The 19,245-nt window shown below is 40.5% G+C and overlaps 1 protein-coding gene across 4 annotated transcripts in view; it reads left to right on the top strand.

The window, feature by feature from the left end:
* The first annotated feature begins 8,321 nt into the window (after nucleotides 1–8,321).
* b3glct.L (beta 3-glucosyltransferase L homeolog) overlaps nucleotides 8,322–19,245 on the top strand; it is a 245,904-nt gene continuing 234,980 nt past the window's right edge. For 3 of the 4 annotated variants that reach the window (XM_018244677.2, XM_041580780.1, XM_018244678.2), the window contains exon 1: nucleotides 8,322–8,548. In XM_018244677.2, the coding sequence (XP_018100166.1) occupies nucleotides 8,491–8,548 (58 nt within the window). In that variant the 5' untranslated portion in view covers nucleotides 8,322–8,490. 4 annotated transcript variants of the gene reach the window in all.

The raw sequence follows: 19,245 nt of genomic DNA, 5'->3' as shown, positions 1-19,245 counted from the left end.
AGAAGCCTAATTAAACGAATGATTTATGTTTTCAAATATGGCCGCAGCATATATTACTGTTATGGGATCCGTTATCTGGAAATCCATTATTCAGAAAGCTCCAAATTACTGGAAGAATGTCTCCCATAGACTCCATTGTAACCAAATAATTAGAAATGATTTCCTTTTTCTCTGTAGTAATAAAACGGTATCTGGTACTTGATCCAAACTAAGATATAATTAATCCTTATTGGAAGCAAAACCAGCCAATTGGGTTTGTTTAATGTTTAAATTATTTTTAGTAGACTGTAGGGCCCATTTACAAACTATTGAATTTCATTTTTTCCACAAATCTCTAAAAACTTGTGGTTTTCTAATTTTTTAAAGAAGTACTGATCCTATTGGACCTCTTTAAATCAATCAGACTTTTAAAGGTTTTTGGATTTTTTTTGCTAGGAATTGTATTTTTAGAGGTTTTCAAAGTATTCATATTTTTTAACGCATTGTTCAACATAATTTTGCAGTCATAGTTTTTTATTTGGATTTTTTAATAAATCTCATGATATTCGTAGTTTTAGAGTTTGTGAGTTTAGTCGTGGTTTCAAAAATCTCTAAAACCAATAAAAATCTGACTTTTGATAAATAGGCCCCCACCTGTATGAAATTTCGGAAAGATCCATTAACCAGAAATCCCCAGGTCCGAGCATTCTGGATAACAGGTCCCATACCTGTACTAAATCACGCAAACTAACTATTGACTCATAAGATATTTTTTTTTGCCACTTCTGACATTCATCATCGTTCATGGCCAAAATGTTATTTAATCTTTAGTTATACTATTTGGTTATATGGCAAGTAAATTGTTGGCTTTATTAACATTACAGGCAGACATGTCTTTTCCAGGTTTGTTGAAAAGAATAAACAAAATATAGCAACATTTTCCATAGTTTAATTCCATATTTTGACCTTGGTGAAGGTTGACAATCCTTTGCTTAGTCAGTTCTTCTTATAAATTCTGAATTGATCAACTGTAAGATTAACATTTACCAGCAAACTCATTTTATGAGAAGTGATATTTTGTCAATAACTTATTCAACCCAAGAAACATACGTTCCGTTGCCAATGGAAGCACCAAGTGAAGCAGTGACCTTTGCAGCAGCTGCTAGTGAAGATGAATGGCCTGCTTGTGGTTCAGTAGGTAAGCTCTCACTTTTGTAAACCATGAGCAAGTATTGACATTCGAAGGTTAGTATCCCACTTAAAAGATGGAATGACGTGGCTGATTACCTATTAAGGATAGTTTTCCAGAATGCTTGGGACCTGGGGTTTTCCGATAACGGATTGAAGATTGATCTTCATACCTTAAGTCTACTAGAAAATCATATAAAAATTAAATAAACCCAATAGGCTGGGTTTGCTTCCAATAAGGTTTAGACAATTATATCTGAGTTTGGATCAAGCACAAGCTACTGTTTTATTATTACAGAGAAAGAGGGAATCATTTTTAAACATTTGGATTATTTGGATAAAATGGAGCCTATGGGAGATGGTTTTTGGATAATGGATCCCAAACCAGTAGTTTTGGTGGTAGAACACAATTGCTTTAGGAATCAGGGCCGGATTTCTTCCCCGGTCGCCCCTAGGCCGCGCGGTCCGACTAGGCGGCCGCGCGGTCCTAGCGCCCGCCTTCCCAGCGCGCCGGCGAAAAAACGCCGGCGCAGCTGGTGTAGCTGAATGGGGACGCGAACGTCCCCATAATGCGGCTGGGCGGCATGCCGCCCCTATTTTTTGCCGCCTGGGCCTATGCGGCCTTGGGAATGAATGTTAATTATAAACATAACAACGGTGTCACCATTTGATAACGTTTATATTATTTATTGCCCATTGTTTTATCAATGCAGTTGAGGAAAGATCGCTGTTTTTAGGTCAAATGTAGATATTCCATCCGAATGTTCAGAAATTGAGGACTTCTGAAACTTTCTTTGCCCTTTCCAGCAGAGTGAAAAGACAACAGACCTCGGCAGCTGTTCTCCCTTTGTTTAGATGCCAAACTTCATTGGAAAGCTTCATTTCTCTCTAACAGTCTCATTTACCTGTGAGCAAATGATTAATGACTTGAAAGGTCTAAAGTTGTACACATCAGACAGCGTTATTGCCTTGAACTAATTTAATAAGTGTCGGTGCGTGCTCAGGATTAAGGGACCTTGTGGTGATGGCACTGAAGGGCATGAGGAAAGAGCGATGGAGGCAGAGTACATCATTATAGATATCATATAATTAAATTCCAAAAGGGTTTATTTGATCACATTAAGCATATTCTCAATGCTTTAGAAATACTGTACATTGTTTTTAGACGCCTTACCTAAGGGATTGCATGTTTTGTCATTTATCTGCGGGTCAAAGATGTTTGTCTATATTTTAATCACATGACACTGGAGTGGGGCCAATCTGTCTTCAACTACAGTCCTCCAAAGCATTACCAGGTCTTACACACAAAGTCCATAGCTCTAATCATGGCTAGAAAATAAAGGGACAGCTATAGGACCTGTTATCCAGAGTGCTCGGGACCTGGATAACGGGTCTCTCTGTAGTTTGGATCTTCATATCTTAAGTCTACTAAAAAATCATTTAAACAGTTATTAAAACCAATTGGATTGTTTTGCTTCCACTAAGGATTAATTAAATTCAAGATTTGAATTTGAATTGAATAATTTGAATTCAGTAATTCAATAAATATAGTCTATGGGAGATGGTCTTCCCATAATTCAGAGCTTTCTGGATAATGGTTTTCTGGATAACATATCCCATACCTGTAACTTTATCCCAACTAAGATCTAATTAATCCATATTGGCAGCAAAACAAGCCTATTGGTTTTATTTAGAGGCAGATTTACTAAGCTCGAGTGAATAATTCGAATGCAAAAATATTCGAATTTCGAAGTATTTTTTTGGGTACTTTGACCATCGAATTGGTGAAATTCGATCAAATTCGATCGAATCGAATGATTTGAGCGATTCGAAAAAATCGCTCGACTATTTGACCATTCGATATTCGAAGTACAGTCTCTTTAAAAAAAACTTCATACTTCGCCACTTTAAACCGACCGAAGTGCAATGTTAGCCTATAGGGACCTTCCAGAGCACTTTTCTACGTTTTTTTTTATCGAATAAAAATCATTCGATCGATCGCTTAAAATCGTTCAATCAAAGCTTTTGCGCTAAAATCCTTCGAATTCAAAATTCGACCGTTGATAAATCTGCCCCTACATGTTTACATGATATTTAGTAGACTATGGGGCCCATTTACAAACAACTGAATTTTGTTTTCTCCATTAATCTTTGAAAATTTGTGGTTTTCTAATTTTTTTTAAAAAGCTCTAAAAATTCGAGATTTATTAAGTTTAAAAAACCACAAAACCCTCTAATACAAAACTTCGCCCAGGTAAAAGTTGTTGAGGTCCTATAGAAGTCAGTGGGAATGGCGCTGATCCTATTGGACTTTTAGAAGTTTTCGTCCCATAATTCAGAGCTTTCTGGATAATGGTTTTCCTGATAACATATCCCATACCTGTATAACTTTAGCTCCACTTTTGTTGCTTTCCCTGTGTTAGCTCAACTGCCAGGTTTAATTGGCATTGAAAGTTAATGGGTTTCATGAAATCTTTCATGTAGAACAGTTTGAGCCATATTTGAAATATACTCATATTTCACTTTCCCCTATTTTTAATATTCTTTGTTTCAATAGCTACCCAAGTGATACCAAAGATTAGATTCACCGTCAAGTTTCAAGTTAAATTTAAATTTAATTGCCATAACTGCACAACCGTGACTGTAAGATTGCAAAGTAAATTAAAATAACACATACATTTAAATCACTCATATATTAATAAAAAACATAACAAGAAATTATGATGTCAGATCATTTACTGTCAGTTTTTTTACCTAGTTTACCCTTTATATCTGTTATAAGTAGTACATACTGCATACGTATATGCTTTGTGTGAGGCAAGAAGGTCTTCTTAATACTTAACGATACATGGATGATTCCTATGCAATCTGTTCAATCAGCCCATATACACTACTGCTCCACAAGGGGACAGGCAGACTGCAGCAAAGTTTAAAGTGATACTGATGCTAGAACTACTTTTTAAAATATGAACGATCGAAGGAATAATCGTTTGATCGAACGATTAAATCCTTTGAATCGAACGATTCAAACGATTTTAATCCAACGATCGAAGGATTATCCTTCGACCAAAAAAAGTTAGGCAAGCCTATGGGGACCTTCCCCATAGGCTAACATTGGGTTCGGTAGCTTTTAGGTGGCGAAGTAGGGGGTTGAAGTTTTTTCTTACAGAGACAGTACTTCGACTATCGAATGGTCGAATAGTCGAACGATTTTTAGTTTGAATCATTCGATTCGAAGTCAAAGTCGTAGTCGAAGTAGCCCATTCGATGGTCGAAGTAGCCAAAAAAACACTTCGAAATTCGAAGTTTTTTTTCTTCTATTCCTTCACTCGAAGTTATGAATTGGCCCCTAAAAGTTACCTATAGGTCATGCTGATCATATTTTACTGAGTGGTCTGTTTTTGTAAAAATTTTTAGTTGATGATCCTAAACCTGACTGTTTTTTGACAACCCGACTGGTATGTATCATCGTTTATATAAATTTGACCGCCTGCAAATGGCAAGCAGTAAGTAGAGAGTAGAGAGTTTAGTTGCACATCTTGGTGCTGCTCTTTGCACTAAGCACTGACTTTTTCATGGATATACTACTGACTGGCCCGGAGAACAGTGTGTGGAGGTTCCTGCATAATAAGAAGTATGCTCAGTTTTAGGGCGATTGCCAGATATAGACATGTACTTTTCTTTATGAACATTTGCACTATTGAACAGATGCCTGTAAAAGTATATTTTCTATATATACTTTGACTTACCATTGGCTTGATATTGGGCATGATAGATTAATATAAAGCATACAGAAGTAACCAGAATTTATTCATATAGCCTTATGACGGGATACACCAAATTCAGGATTTGGTTTGGGATCCGGCCAAGATTCGGCTTTTTTCAGCAGGATTTAGGGTGAATCCAAGTGCCTAAAATGTTTTACTCCCTTTTCACTCTCTTTCCCCTTCATTTCCATAATTTCCATATGCAAATTAGGGTTCAGATTTAGTTCAGTATTCAACCAAATATTTCATAAAGGATCCTAAAATAGTGGATTTGGTGCATCCCTAGCCTTATGCAAATGATTAAGGTACTGGTCTACTGGTGAAAAATTGAGAATCTTATTATTACTTAAGGAACAGTAACGTCAAAAAATAAGTGTTTTAAAGTAATGAAAATATAATGCAGTGTTGCCCTGCACTGGTAAAACTGATGTGTTTGCTTCAGAAACACTACTATTGTTTATATAAATAAACTGCTGTGTAGCAATGGGGGCAGCCATTTAAAGGAGAAAAGGCTCAGGTTACACAGCAGATAGCAGATAAGCTCTGTCTGTCTAATGGTGTTATCTGTTATCCATTAGTTAACCTGTGCCATATAGCCGTTTTTCAATTTCCGCCATTGCTCCACAGCAGCTTGTTTATATAAACTATAGTAGTGTTTCTGAAACAAACAAACCAGTTTTACCAGTGCAGGGCAACAGTACATGATATTTTCATTACTTTAATACACTTACATTTTTTGGTGTTACTGTTCCTTTAGCTTATAGGATTACTTTTTTCTCTGTTATGTTTGTAACCAATGAAGATGATCTCTGCTGCTGCTGTCTGGAGCAGTCTCCCAAATCCCATATAATGCATAAGTAGCAACCAACCCAAATGCTTTGTGCCTGGCTCCAATGAGCGTTAAAAGAATGCTACACTGAAACCCCAAAAGGGTACTGAGAAGACGGCAAAAAAGAGAGGATTCAAGATTTATTATATACCAATGCTGCAAAAAAGGCAGAGTCAGAAAATCTGCCTTCTCAGACCTGTCAATGTCCTGTATAAGTCAGTGGGAGGGGCACCTATCTCAATCTGAAGTTATTGGGGTCATCGGTGGGTTTAGGCAGAAAATCTGACTTTTTTGGGGGGTTTTTGGGCAAAAACTCGTAAAAATGTAGCTTTTCGGGAGAAAAGCCAGAAAAGAAAATCATACGATTAAGTTTTTCAATCGATTTTTTTTACGAACCAATTAGAGTTCATTTATTATTAAATAAGGCAAAATCAGGAGTTTGCTCGAGTTTTTTTTTATTGGTACAATGAGATAAATTTGGGTTTTATTAAATAGCCCCTAAATGTGCCCAGTAACCCATAACAACCAGTAGTAAGTTTGCTTTTAAAGGAGAATTTAACCCTTTACTAAAACCCTGCCCCCCCCCCCCCGTGGAAATGCCCCTAACTTTTTACTTACCCCGTCGGTACAGATTTAGGGATCGCAGTTCACAGCAGCCATCTTCCAGGTCTTCGCTGGTCTCAGTCTCAGCTTACAGAAGACCCAGAAGATGGCTGCTGTGAAGTGCGATCCTTAAATCTGCACCGAGGGGTAAGTAAAAAGTTAGGGTAGGGTTTTTTTTGGTTAAGGTTTGAACTTTCCTTTAAACAGGTGACTGATAAATTCTACCTGATTGGTTACTATGGGTTACTGCCCTGGGCAAACTTAGTGCCAATTCTGTTGCCATATTTCACTATTGCACCTGATCAGTATCGGACTGGCCCACCAGGATACCAGGAAAACTCCCGGTGGGCCAAGGTGTCAGTGGTCCCTCCTGCTGCTAAACATGTGGCCTATTTCATGGCCATTCCCTATTTCTATGAGAACAAAGAGGCTAAATAGATGGAATACTTGATTTTAGTGTGTAAAGAAAACTGACTAGGAGAATAGAAGTTGATTGAGGAGAAGAAGAATAATAGTACTGAGAGTGGCCCCTGGTCTAAGGTTTTTGGGTGGGCCCCTGGTGTCCCAGTCCGACACTGCACCTGATTTGCTCCATTTTTCACCTACAGCTTGGCATCGTTGGCCCAGTCAGTGGAAATAAACCATACCCCCCAACCGTCCCGTTTTCCGCGGGACAGTCCCGTTTTTGGGTGTCTGTCCCGCTGTCCCGGATAGTGGACTCATTTGTCCCGCATCCCGCCAGCAGCGGCGGAGGGGAGGCGGCGATGGCACGATGGCCTTTGTTATATACGATAACAAACATGGCGGCGCACACGCTATCTGAGGTGTGAAAGCTTGTGGCAACTGTAACCGGCGGCGGAAGGGCCAGAGAGAAGCGCAATTACCGGATATTGTGTCCGCCGGGGTGTAACTGCCATAGGGAAGTTGCTGTGACTTCGCTCACAGTGCCGAACCTCTCAATTCCGCCTATCGGTGACTCCCTAGCGCTCAAAGCCGGATGCTGATTGGCTGTTGTGGGTGACAGTGGGTTCGGTTGCGCAGATGGACTCAGGCCCTTCATGGCGAGGGTTGGTCATTCCCAGTAAGACACTCGGGAGCGTCACATCCAGGGACTGAGTAAGCCAGGCCGGGGAGTGTGGGCCTATCACCGGCCTCTCGCAACCGTATCGCCTAACGCCTGGGAAGGTACGTCTGACAGATTTGCCGTGGGACAGGGGTAAGTTGCATCCCGGCCTGTGACATCAGTGGGCGGTGCTACAGCAGAGATAGACTGTGTGTGTGTGTGTGAGAGCAGTGTTACATGTGTGTGTGAGAGCAGCACATCCCCACTGGTATGTGTGTGTCACTGTATGTATGCGTTTCACTGTGTGTGTGTGTATCTGTCTGTATGTGTGTTTGTATGTGTGTGTTACTTATTTACAATTTGTAAAATGAACATGGTAATTAGGGGGTGTGGCCACAAAAATGGGCGTGGCCACAAAAATTTGCGCGGACACAAAAATTTGCGCAGCACAACTTTTTGTCCCTCTTTTGATTTCCAAAATGTTGGGAGGTATGAATAAACCGTTTAATATAATGCCAATTTCAACACAACTAATTGTAGACTTATAGTAGAAAACAAAGGTCTGATAGGTAAGAACTCTGTCCTTCCTCACTTCCTCTGAATTGTAGCCCTAAACATGGGCCATTCCATTCTGATACAGAGTAGGAAGAACCTCTGCACAGACAGTCCAATCCTGCCTCTGACACTACAAACACATTGTGTGAGGCACCAGTTCTGCTCTCCGCTACTTCGTTCCCCACAGTCAGTCACACAGTCCCACCCCCTGAAAACTTTATCCCGACTACCTCGTTGATTCCCATCACAATACCCGCCCAGTCTATTAATGGCCAATCAGAAGAGGGATTCCGGCGGCCAATTAGAATGTAGTCGGCAGCGGCCAATCAGCACGGTTCTTTCATCCCCGGCTCTTAGTGTCACTTGGGCTGGCAGAGTATAGGCGGCAGTGAGGAATGTGAGAGCTGCTTGTCCGGAACTCTCTTCTATACAAGGAGACAGCGGCAGCTTTATCCAGCAGCGAGGCTGTACCTCCTCTCCCCGGTAGGGAAGTGCTGTGTGGGATCATGCTGCTCGGCAACTGCCTCCCCTCCGCTGTTCTCTTCCTGTCTTGCTGCCTTCCCAGTAAGTACCGGCTGTGTAGCGCTTCTTCTATCTCTACTTGTACCCGCCCCGCGTTTCATCGACTCTTTGCGGGACATCCCGTTACTTTCAACTTTATTCTGTGCCCTCCCCGCATTCTACCTCTAAATCCGGCTGCTCCAGGCGCGGAGTCGGCGACTTGTCAGGACAGCACAGACACAATCTCACCTGCCCTCTATTTAAAGGGAATCTGCGCCCAAAAACTTGCATTTATCATTCTAAGCAACTTTCCAATATTTATTATTAACCATCCTCAATGGTCTTGAAGTTATTTTGTAAGTGTCATTGCAACTGGCTGCAGTTTTCTTTATCCCTTTCTGTTCTCTGTTTCAGGAGTCAGAACTAATAGTGCAGAGAAAGAAACAGCCAGAGGGATCCTGTTTTCAGTAGCAATTGCATTTGTATTTGCCCTTCTACGCAACTGTCATTGTAACTGGCAGTAGTTTCTTTTTTTCTGACTTTTCAGGAGTCAGAACTAATAGTGCAGAGAATAGAAACAGCCAGAGGGATCCTGCTTTCAGTAGCAATTGCATTTGTATTTGCCCTTTTACCCAACTGTCATTGCACCTGGCAATAGTTTCTTTTTTCTGACTCTTCAGGAGTCAGAACTAATAGTACAGGCAATAGAAACAGCCAGAAGGATCCTTTATTCAGTAGCAATTGCATTTGTATTTGCCCTTTTACCCAACTGTCATTGCACCTGGCAGTAGTTTCTTTTTTCTGACTCTTCAGGAGTCAGAACTAATAATACAGGGAATAGAAACAGCCAGAGGGATACTGCTTTCAATTGCATTTGTATTTGCCCTTCTATGCAACTAACGTAACTGGCAGTAGTTTCTTTTTTATGACTCTTCAGGAGTCAGAACTAATAGTGCAGGGAATAGAAACAGCCAGAGGGATCCTGCTTTCAGTAGCAATTGCATTTGTATTTGCCTTTCTAAGCAACTGGCGGTAGTTTTTTTTTCTTACCCTTCAGGAGTCAGAACTAATAGTGCAGAGAACAGAAACAGCCAGACGGACACTGCTTTCAATAGCAATTGCATTTGTATTTTCCATTCTGAGCAACTGTCATTACAACTGGCAGTAGTTTTTTTTTTTTTTCTCTGACTCTTCAGGAGTCAGAATTAATAGTACATTGAATAGAGGCAGCCAGACGGACACTGCTTTGAATGGTAAATACATTTACAAACAACCTACAGACCGCTGAGCATTTCGACATTGGAAAGTTGCTTTTCATTTTCTTTCATTATGAGTTAAAGCGCTGGGCAGTGCTGCTTCCTTATTCCCATTGCTTTGTTTAGAGAAGCATTTGTGGTTCTGGATTCCCGTTTCTCTGGCTCCGCTTTATTCCTACAAATGGAACGCTGCGAGGGGACAGTGGCTTGTATTACACACCCGCAAACACATTTATTTGGCTCTTGCTGTATCAGCATGTGATTATTTTACTCTCACTTTCAAGGTTTGTTTGGATCTAATGCAATATATCTAAGCCCCAGCGCTACTTACCTGCAGCTACAGGGAGCTGAAATACGGCTCTTTAACATCTGAATGACAGATGAGAAATATCACCCCCTGCATGCGGCTATGTCTTTATTATCCCTCTGAGTTGGTGTTCTTTGCTGCATTCATGTTGTTGAATAGATTCTGAAACTTGTAAGACGATAGTACTATACATTTGATTGATTGATGGTGGTGGGAGGTTAAGGCATTTCTCTTAAAGAGCGGCTTTAACTGTATGTATGAAATAACGGAAAGGTTTCTTCTATTGATTGTGGTTATATATTGATGCATGCCTTGTGTTTGTGTATTGATGTATGGGATAAAGGTCCCAAAAGAGATTTTATTTTTTTTTTGCGACTTTATTCTGGTTATGGGCTATGTATCATGGCTATAAATAAGCCTTATTGTCAGTGTTGGTTACTCGTATAAAGAGGCGCATGTTGTGCCATTTTATACCAGGTGCAGAGATCAGTTCAAAATAGATTTTTGCCATGTTTGCAGATCAGAGGGAATAAAAGAATGGTGATACCTAATACAGGTGTGGGACCTGTTAACCAGACAGCTTGCAACTTGGGGTTTTCCAGATAATGGATCTTTCTGTAATTTGTAGGGATGCACCGAATCCACTATTTTGGATTCGGCCGAACCCCTGAATACTTTGCGAAAGATTGGACCGAATACCGAACAGAATCCTAATTTGCATATGCAAATTAGGGCTGGGAAGGGGAAAACATTTCTTACTTCCTTGTTTTGTGGCAAAAAGTCACACAATTTCTCTCCCTGCCCCTAATTTGCATATGCAAATTAGGATTTGGTTAGGCCAGGCAGAAGGATTCCGAGGATTTGCATTCATATGTAAAAAATAGTTGGGGAGCAAAACTAATATGAAAATCGTTCTAGGGAGTGCTAAATAGGGGCTGTGATTGGCTATTGGGTTGCCCCTATGTGGACTGGCAGCCTACAGGAGGTTCTGTTTGGCAGGTTTTTATATAACCAAAACTTGCCGTCAAGGTTAGAATTCAAAAATAAGCACCTGCTTTGAGGCTACTGGGAGCAACATCCAAGGGGTCGGTGAGCTTCATGTTGCTCACGAGCCACTGGTTGGGGACCACTGCTCTACAACATACTAAAAGTAAATTTAAAAGGGTTGTTCACCTTTGAGTTAACTGTTAGTATGAGATGCTTCTTGTGTGATACCTTGGTAATGACAAACTTTTTTATAGGCAATCCATTAGGACTAAACCAGCTGATATTAGTTTTCACTCATAGGGGGCAGGATTGCTTTCTCAATAGTGACAGATTTCAGCAGGTTTCTTGGCTTTTCATTCCTTTTTACACTTTTTTCTTTTTCTTTGCGTGTTCAATACTCATTTCCTGTGTCATTCCACTTTATTACACATAATGTAATTTATGGATTTAATTGTTTTTCAATTTCTTTGTATGTGTGGATTACTTGGTTTGTTACCCACATCTGGTGTAGATTTCATGTCAATAGCCCCATTAAAAAAAACCTTGCTGTGTTCAATACTTATTTTTACTGCTGTCTGTACAATTATGGATTCGGTGCATCCCTATTCTAAAGTGCATAAACATATTCATTTATGAAAATTCTACACCATAAAAAGTCAAACACATCAGCTACATAATAATATGGTTTCACATGAATTTCATATGAAATTTCCACTTAACTATAACTAGCCAGGGGATGCATTTCATTCAGTCTGAGAGCCTCGATTGGTAATAAAATGACCAGAGCACAGGTAATCCCCCTGTATAATGGACTCCTACTAACAAAACCGTCACAACAAAGGTGGAAGGGGCTACATTTATACTAGTTATCCAATTGTTTACCTCGCAAGGACCAAACAGTAGCTCTGTTTGCCCTGTTCAGCATAAGAAATTCGGAAAAATATATATTAATATTTGCACAAGGTTCCTTATATGTATGTCCAACATAAGCTCTGTTGGTTAAAGGAGAAGGAAACCCAGTCGGCGCAAAAAACCTCCCCCCCTCCCCTGTGTTGCTTCCCCTCCCTCCTCCCCCCTGGCCTACCTGTCCAGCTGGGCAAATGCCCCTAACTTGTTACTTACCCTTCTGCGCAGGTCCAGTCTACGGAGTTCACCGACGCCATCTTCTTCCAATTGATCTTCTTCCTGCTTTGACCGGCGCATGCGCAGTAGGAGCATTTCGCCGGTACGGATCTACTGCGCATGCGCCAAAATCAGAAAACTTTCTGACTTTTGGCGCATGCGCAGTAGATCCATACCGGTGAAATGCTCCTACTGCGCATGCGCCAAAATGCGGGTCAAAGCAGGAAGAAGATCGCTTGGAAGAAGATGGGGTCGGTGAACTCCGTAGACTGGACCTGCGCAGAAGGGTAAGTAACAAGTTAGGGGCATTTGCCCAGCGAGACAGGTAGGCCAGGGGGGAGGGGAAGCAACACAGGGGAGGGGGGGGGGTTTTGCGACGACTGGGTTTCCTTCTCCTTTAAACTCATGTTGAGAGGGGTATACTACCCCTTTAGTATATAATCCTCATTTATATGATTTCTACCAAGGTGCATAACTTTCAACTTAACGACACTTAGCCTAATTTTCTGCCAACTTTTTTTCCAGTTTTGTAAAATCTTCGGAAAACATCACTAACCCACTATGGGAACCCTAAAATTACCACAACATCCAGGCGGGTTGTATTTTCAGTAGGGATGCCCCGAATCCAGGATTCGGTTCGGGATTCGTCCAGGATTCGGCCTTTTTCAGCAGGATTCGGATTCGGCCGAATCCTTCTGCCTGGCCGAACCGAATCCTAATTTGCATATGCAAATTAGGGGCGGGAGGGAAATTGCGTGACTTTTTGTCAGAAAACAAGGAAGTAAAAAATGTTTTCCCCTTCCCACCCCTAATTTGCATATGCTCCCTCTGTGTCTCCCTCTGCCCACTCCTCATGAATACAGAGCATTGTGCCCATTTTTTGCACTCTGCCTTCCTTTTTTTAAATGGCCCTCTAATTTGTCTTGAATGATAAAAGTTGAATAAAATATTGCAGCCAGCTTCTTGGCAATATAGTTTCACACATAGATTTTGGACAGGAACATCAACATGTGCAGACTGAGGGGCTTATGAACCAAAACTCAAATTAATCTCAGTTTTTTATGAAAACAAAGTCGACCAACCTCCTTTCCATGAATTGAACTGATTTGTCAATAATTTTTCTTGCAACTAAATCGAGCGCCAATTCGTATTGTACAATTGATGCTCCGAAAACTCTATTTTTTTCAGTTAATTGAACGAAAACCCAGCCTTTTTTCAGATTATCCAGTGCAGATCACGATGTCAAGGAACAACTTCAGGGACATCTGCTATTGAATTTTACATGACCTTGACAGGTTTGAGATGGTGCATTTTTTGGATTTTCAGCAGTTTTGGAGTATGATAAATCTTAAAAAAAAATTGTTTTTATTTTTTTCCCCAAAAATTTGTGATTCCCCCCAAAACTTCGATCAGAAATAAATTGAGGTTTAATAAATGTGCCCCTTAAAGGGGATGTATGGTCAAAAATATTAATCCCGATTTTGCCTTTGGGGAACGAATATAAGCATATTTCAAATAGCAATGAATTTTTTTATGTTTTGAGTTGTGATCTGCTTACCTGGCAGCGCATTCAATTCCTCCACATAACCACTCATTCATCAGCACTCAAAACCTTTATGGCCGTCTCTTCTGCTTTGTCTGCCTGCCTCTTCTGTAAGTCAACTCCTCCGGTATTAAAGTGCAGGTTCAATAGTGGCCACCCACACTATAATATATCCAACAAAGTGAAGAACAGCACCACCTTTTGATGAAGTAAAAAGGCCTTTATTTAAACATGGCACAGACCAGATACAGCAACGTTTCAAGCCGTTCCTTTTTCAAGCAAACACACCTGGTCACTTAGACTCCCTTTTAAACATGTTAAAATAGCGCCATCTATTGAACCAGTGGCAACAAAGTAACAACATTTTGTATCATATACAACACACTTGTATCCATTTGGGTAATGGGAAAACTTGAAAAGGAACTTTTCTTAAATAATGTGCGCAGGTGACAATTTACCTGCAAAAACACAATATATACAATAAAAATTAAAAACAAATGCAAATGTATCTTTTAAAAGATTGTATGCAAATCATACTCTCTATTAAGACTGTTCGGGGCAAGAGTCTCCAGGCGGCGGATCCAGAAAACTTACTTTTTAAGGAGTCTCTTCGCTCTGTCACCTCCCTGTCGTAAGGGGGGGACATGGTTCACCACCTGGAACTTGAATTGTTGTACCCCATGTCCCATCTGAATAAAATGGCCCGCAACCGCCTGATCAAACTTTTTGGGTTTTATTGCAGACTTGTGTTCCCTAATTCTGTCCATGTTGCTCAAACATGGGAATGTCCCATGTTTCTTAGGCTGTAACAATAACTGCATATCTTTTTTTGTACCTGTGTCTGATTGCACTAAACTAGACCCTATAGTTCGACCCTTTTTATAAGACATCAGGGGAGGTGATTTAAAACTCGGGACGTTTGGAATCCCATCCCTTAGGACCCCCCAGTGTTTGCGCAATTTGTGGGCTAATATTACTATATGTGGTTACAAATGGTATATGATCCAAAGTCTTTTTAGGACATCCCAGTAGCATAATCTCTCGATTAGGTGATTCTACTTCTGATCGCTTTTGAACCAATCAGATAACCTCTTCTGCTGAATTTTGGACTTCATCTAATTTATTCTTTGTTGTTGTACTGCCTGATCGCTCACAATTCACCTCACCCGTGAAAAGTGAGCTTTTTTTAGGCAAAGATTTTTTTACTTGGGGAGGGTGAAACGAATTGTAGTGTAACAGGGTATTCTTGTCTGTCGGTTTGGTGAACAAATCAGTTAAGAACTCGCCCGACTCTGTATATAGCCTAGTGTCCAAATATGAAATTTCAGCCTCAATAACGTATGGTGAAATTGATATGTACTGAACATGAATTAATATATTCAAAAAAGTTATCCAAGGCCCCACGTGGCCCTGCCTGCCTCTTCTGCAAGTCCCACCCACCAACCAATCAAAAACTAGTAGGCAGTCTTTTTTACAGACGCCTGCAGGATGTGTGTGCGCCTCGCTACAAAGCAAAGGTGGTAGTGACTTGTGAGCCGAGCCAGCGCAAGGGAAAAAGCGATTGATTGGTTAGCGGGGAGACTTGCAGAAGTGACGACTTCGGTCCGTAAAGGTTTTGAGCGCTGATGAAGTGACCGGAAATGTGGGAATTAAATGCGCTGCCAGATAATAGAATGACAACACAAAACAGGCTTATAAAAAAAATGCATTGCTATTTAAAATATGCATATATTCGTTCCTAAAAGTCAAAAGGGGATTAATATTTTTGATCATACATCCCCTTTAAAGTTTTGTGTGCATTTTGAAAACTGTGTGCTTAGGTCAGAATAAATTAGGGATGTAACGAATCCAGGATTCCATTTGGGATTCGGCCAGGATTCGGCCTTTTTCAGCAGGATTCGGATTCGGCTGAATCCTTTTGCCCAGCCGAACCAAATACGAATCCAAATTTGCATTTGCAAATAAGGCGCAGGGTGGGAAATCGAGTGAATTTTGTCAGAAAACAAGGAAGTAAAAAATGTTTTCCCCTTCCTACCCCTAATTTGCATATGCAAATTAGGATTCGGATCAGTATTCTGCCAAATCTTTCACAAATGATTCGGGGGTTCGGCTGAATCCAAAATAGTGGATTCGGTGCATCCTTAGATGCACCGAATCCACAAATTGTATGCGCCCATACAAGTGCACAGCTTAGAGGGAACATTACCCCATACCCCTTTCGGTTCTTATACCTCAGCATGTATAATATTAACTACAAAATAGAATTTCTCAAAAAAAGAAATCAACAGCTCATGAAGCTGATTTATTGAAAGCCTTTTGATTGCTTATTTTGCTGAATCGCTAGAACATCCTTAGAGCTGAAGCACTTGGATTGTGGAAACAATGAAGAAAGAGTTTTTGCCTTTTTATCCATCTCCATTTGAGAAAGGCACTGATATATGAAAAGCTGTGTGATTCCAAGAGTATTGCATGCTCACATCTTTTTATGATATATTGGTGATTTAACTAGACAGCAGCTAGTTACCGAATTTTGAGAATGGTTGCATGGCAGACACAGGCTGATTTCAGTAATTTGGCAATAAAATGAGCTTGTGGAGTTTTGAAGTGGAATAACAAGGTGGGTTCAAATTCTAAAATGAATTTACCTTAAGTAGGTTATTTACCAAAGGTCGAGTTTTTTGAGGTTTTTTCTACTTCGAATAAACTCACAACTCGTATGTTTTCTTATTTATAAAAAAAACCCAAATGTAAAAAAAACGTGAATGAATGCAATCGGGGCAAAAACCCAAATACTTGAATTGATCGAGTTAGAGGCAAAAAAACCCCTTGAATACCTTGAGTTTTCGAGCGCAAACCACCAAGTAAAACCCGAAAATCATGAAGGCTAAAAACATCTTTAAATGGTTGAAGGGACCTCTGCCATTGACTTCTACATGACCACGATAGGTTTTAGCTGGAGTATTTTCAGATTCTGGCTTTTTGCAGCTTCGGGACATAATAAATCCTAAAAATTTAAATTTTTACTGAAACTACCCTTGAAACTTTTTCAGGAAAAACACAACTCAACCTTTCATAAATAACCCCTGAAATGACAAAATTGGAGATAAGCACATGCTACTTCATGCCATCTAAAAGTAGAAAATTACTATGGCTGAAAATCAATAAGTGCGTTTCATGGTTTCCACAATACAAGTGTTTCAACTCTAAGGATGCTCCAGAGATGCAGCGAAGGCAGCAATCAAATGGATTTCAGTAAATCTTCAGTTCCTTCTGAACCGAGTCAGCAGGATGGGCCTGCCAGGCAGATATCTGTCTGCAAATCAGCCAGAAATTAATCAGCCAGGCTTAAAAATCCTGTCAGGCAAAAAGGACCACTTTGGCACCTTGAAACAGTCCTTAATCCGACTACTTGCGTTTCCATTGTTGTGATCTGATTGTTTTGTCTTGAGGGCCACACAGTTGGACAAACCCAGTATCACCCAGCTCAGTGCATACTATAGGCAGCACTTAATCCGGGGTGCTTTCTGCAGGTCTTTTTGTTCCGAAATGTGGCACCCCTGCAGAACACAGTGTGCAAATTGCTGCCATTTTTACACACTGTATTTCCAGTGGAGAATGTCTGTTTGCCAAATCTGGGCACTGAAGATTGTTTTAGTAACTATAATTTTATACATCTAATATATATGATCATAACTGTAGTATCCCACTGATGTGACTGTCTAGCGCCCTAAAGGTGGCCATACACAGGCCGATAAAAGCTGCCGAGTCAGCAGCTTATTGGTCCGTGTATGGGGCCCTCCAACGGGCTTCCCCGATCGATATCTGGCGAGAGTCGGGAAGGATAAAAATCCAGTCCGATCGCAGACCGCATCTGTTTGTTGATGTGGTACCGCGATCCAATCGCCCGTATAACTTTCATTATGATCATTATGTGGGCCCTAGGTCACACGATCGGATCAGCCCTATATCGCTCACCTCAAGGTCAATCTTTGTGTATGACACCTTAACAAAAATATGTAAAGTTTTACTTGATATACCTTGATTTAAAGAAGAAGGAAAGGTTGGTTGGGGCCAAAATATTAGGCACCCCTGCGAGATTATATTTGCTTTCGTAAGACCCATGCCAGTTTTCTAAAACCTGCACTAGGGCAGAGACATGCTCAGATTCCAGGGGGGTTTAGTTGCCCAGCAATAAATCGCCTCCTCTTCGGGACGACTAATCTCCTCGACCTGCCTTCGGAGCACTTCGTTTTCCGAAGTTGCCTGAAGTTTCCTCGTGAGGCAACTTTGCGCACCGATTGCCATCCCGCTGGCAATTAGTCGCCCCGAAAAAGAGGAGATTTGTCGCTGGGCCACTAATCTCCTCGAATCTGAGCATGTGTCTTTGCCCTTAGAAACGCTTTTATTTCCAACTTCTTCCATCGCACGTGCCATTCTTCTCTTTTATCTCGATAAGGGAGCATGTGCAGTAGAGTGAAGAGCAGAATCAAAAAAGCCAGCTTTTCACTCTATTGTCCATGCTCGACTGTCCTGAGGCTAAAGAGAAAAAAGAAGTGAAAGAAGATGATCACAATGCGGTGCTCCTACAGAAATACCCTGGACCACTGCAGTTTTCAGTGAAGAGGAACACTGCCGCAGGGTCTCCTGTAAGCCTTTATATTCACTTGCTGGTGCCTAACATTCGGCACCCCCCCCTCCCCCCCCAGTGATTATACCTGCATGTGTTTGCAGTGTGCACATTTTTATTTATATAGATGCAACTTCAAACACAGATTCTTTTATTAAATCCATTTTTCTGTGGTTTCATCGCAGTTAGTGCCCATTCCAGTAACTAAAAGAGAAAAAAATATTCCAGCTAGTAAATGAGTTACATGAAGCGATTCAAATTTTTGAGAGGGAGGCGGATTTTACTTCTGAAATTGTTGTCAATTTGTTGTCAGATATTATGTTATCTTCAGACATAAGACCTTTATGCCAAGCCAGCTGTTTGTGGAATGGGCAGAGAAAGTCTGCAGCAGAACAGTGTTTTTAGAAATGACAGTTACAGCGTAATTTCTCAAAGGCAAAATGTATATTTAACCTCAGGCCTTTGCAGTTCTGTAGCTGTAATTGCAAAAAAAAGCGAGCTATGGGTCTAGCTTAAAAAGAAACAGAAATACTCACAAACCCTTTGTCTTTTGTGCTAAAAGATAAATGGTTACATACATTCATGTAAAATTAAAAAACATTTTATTGTTGCTTTTACAGAAATATATTCTCTTCTTGTTCTATCCAGAATGCTCAAGACATGCGCTTTTCCAGATAATGTATCTTTCCATAATTTGGATCTTCATATCTTATGTCTACTAGAAAATCATGTAAAAATTAAATAAACCCAAAAGATTAATTACATTTGAGTAGGGATCAAGGACATGGTACTGTTTTATAAATGCAGAGAAAAGGGAAATCATTTTTAAATATTTGGATAAAATGAAGTCTATGGTATAGTTCTGAGGTTTCCGGATAATGAATCCCATACCTCTTATAGCAACTTTAGCTTCTGGTT

This window comes from Xenopus laevis, chromosome 2L (assembly GCF_017654675.1).
Source record: "Xenopus laevis strain J_2021 chromosome 2L, Xenopus_laevis_v10.1, whole genome shotgun sequence".
In the NCBI taxonomy this organism is placed as follows: Eukaryota; Metazoa; Chordata; class Amphibia; order Anura; family Pipidae; genus Xenopus; species Xenopus laevis.
The sequence above is the reverse complement of the archived record's forward strand: the minus strand, read 5'-3'. Positions and strand labels throughout refer to the sequence as shown.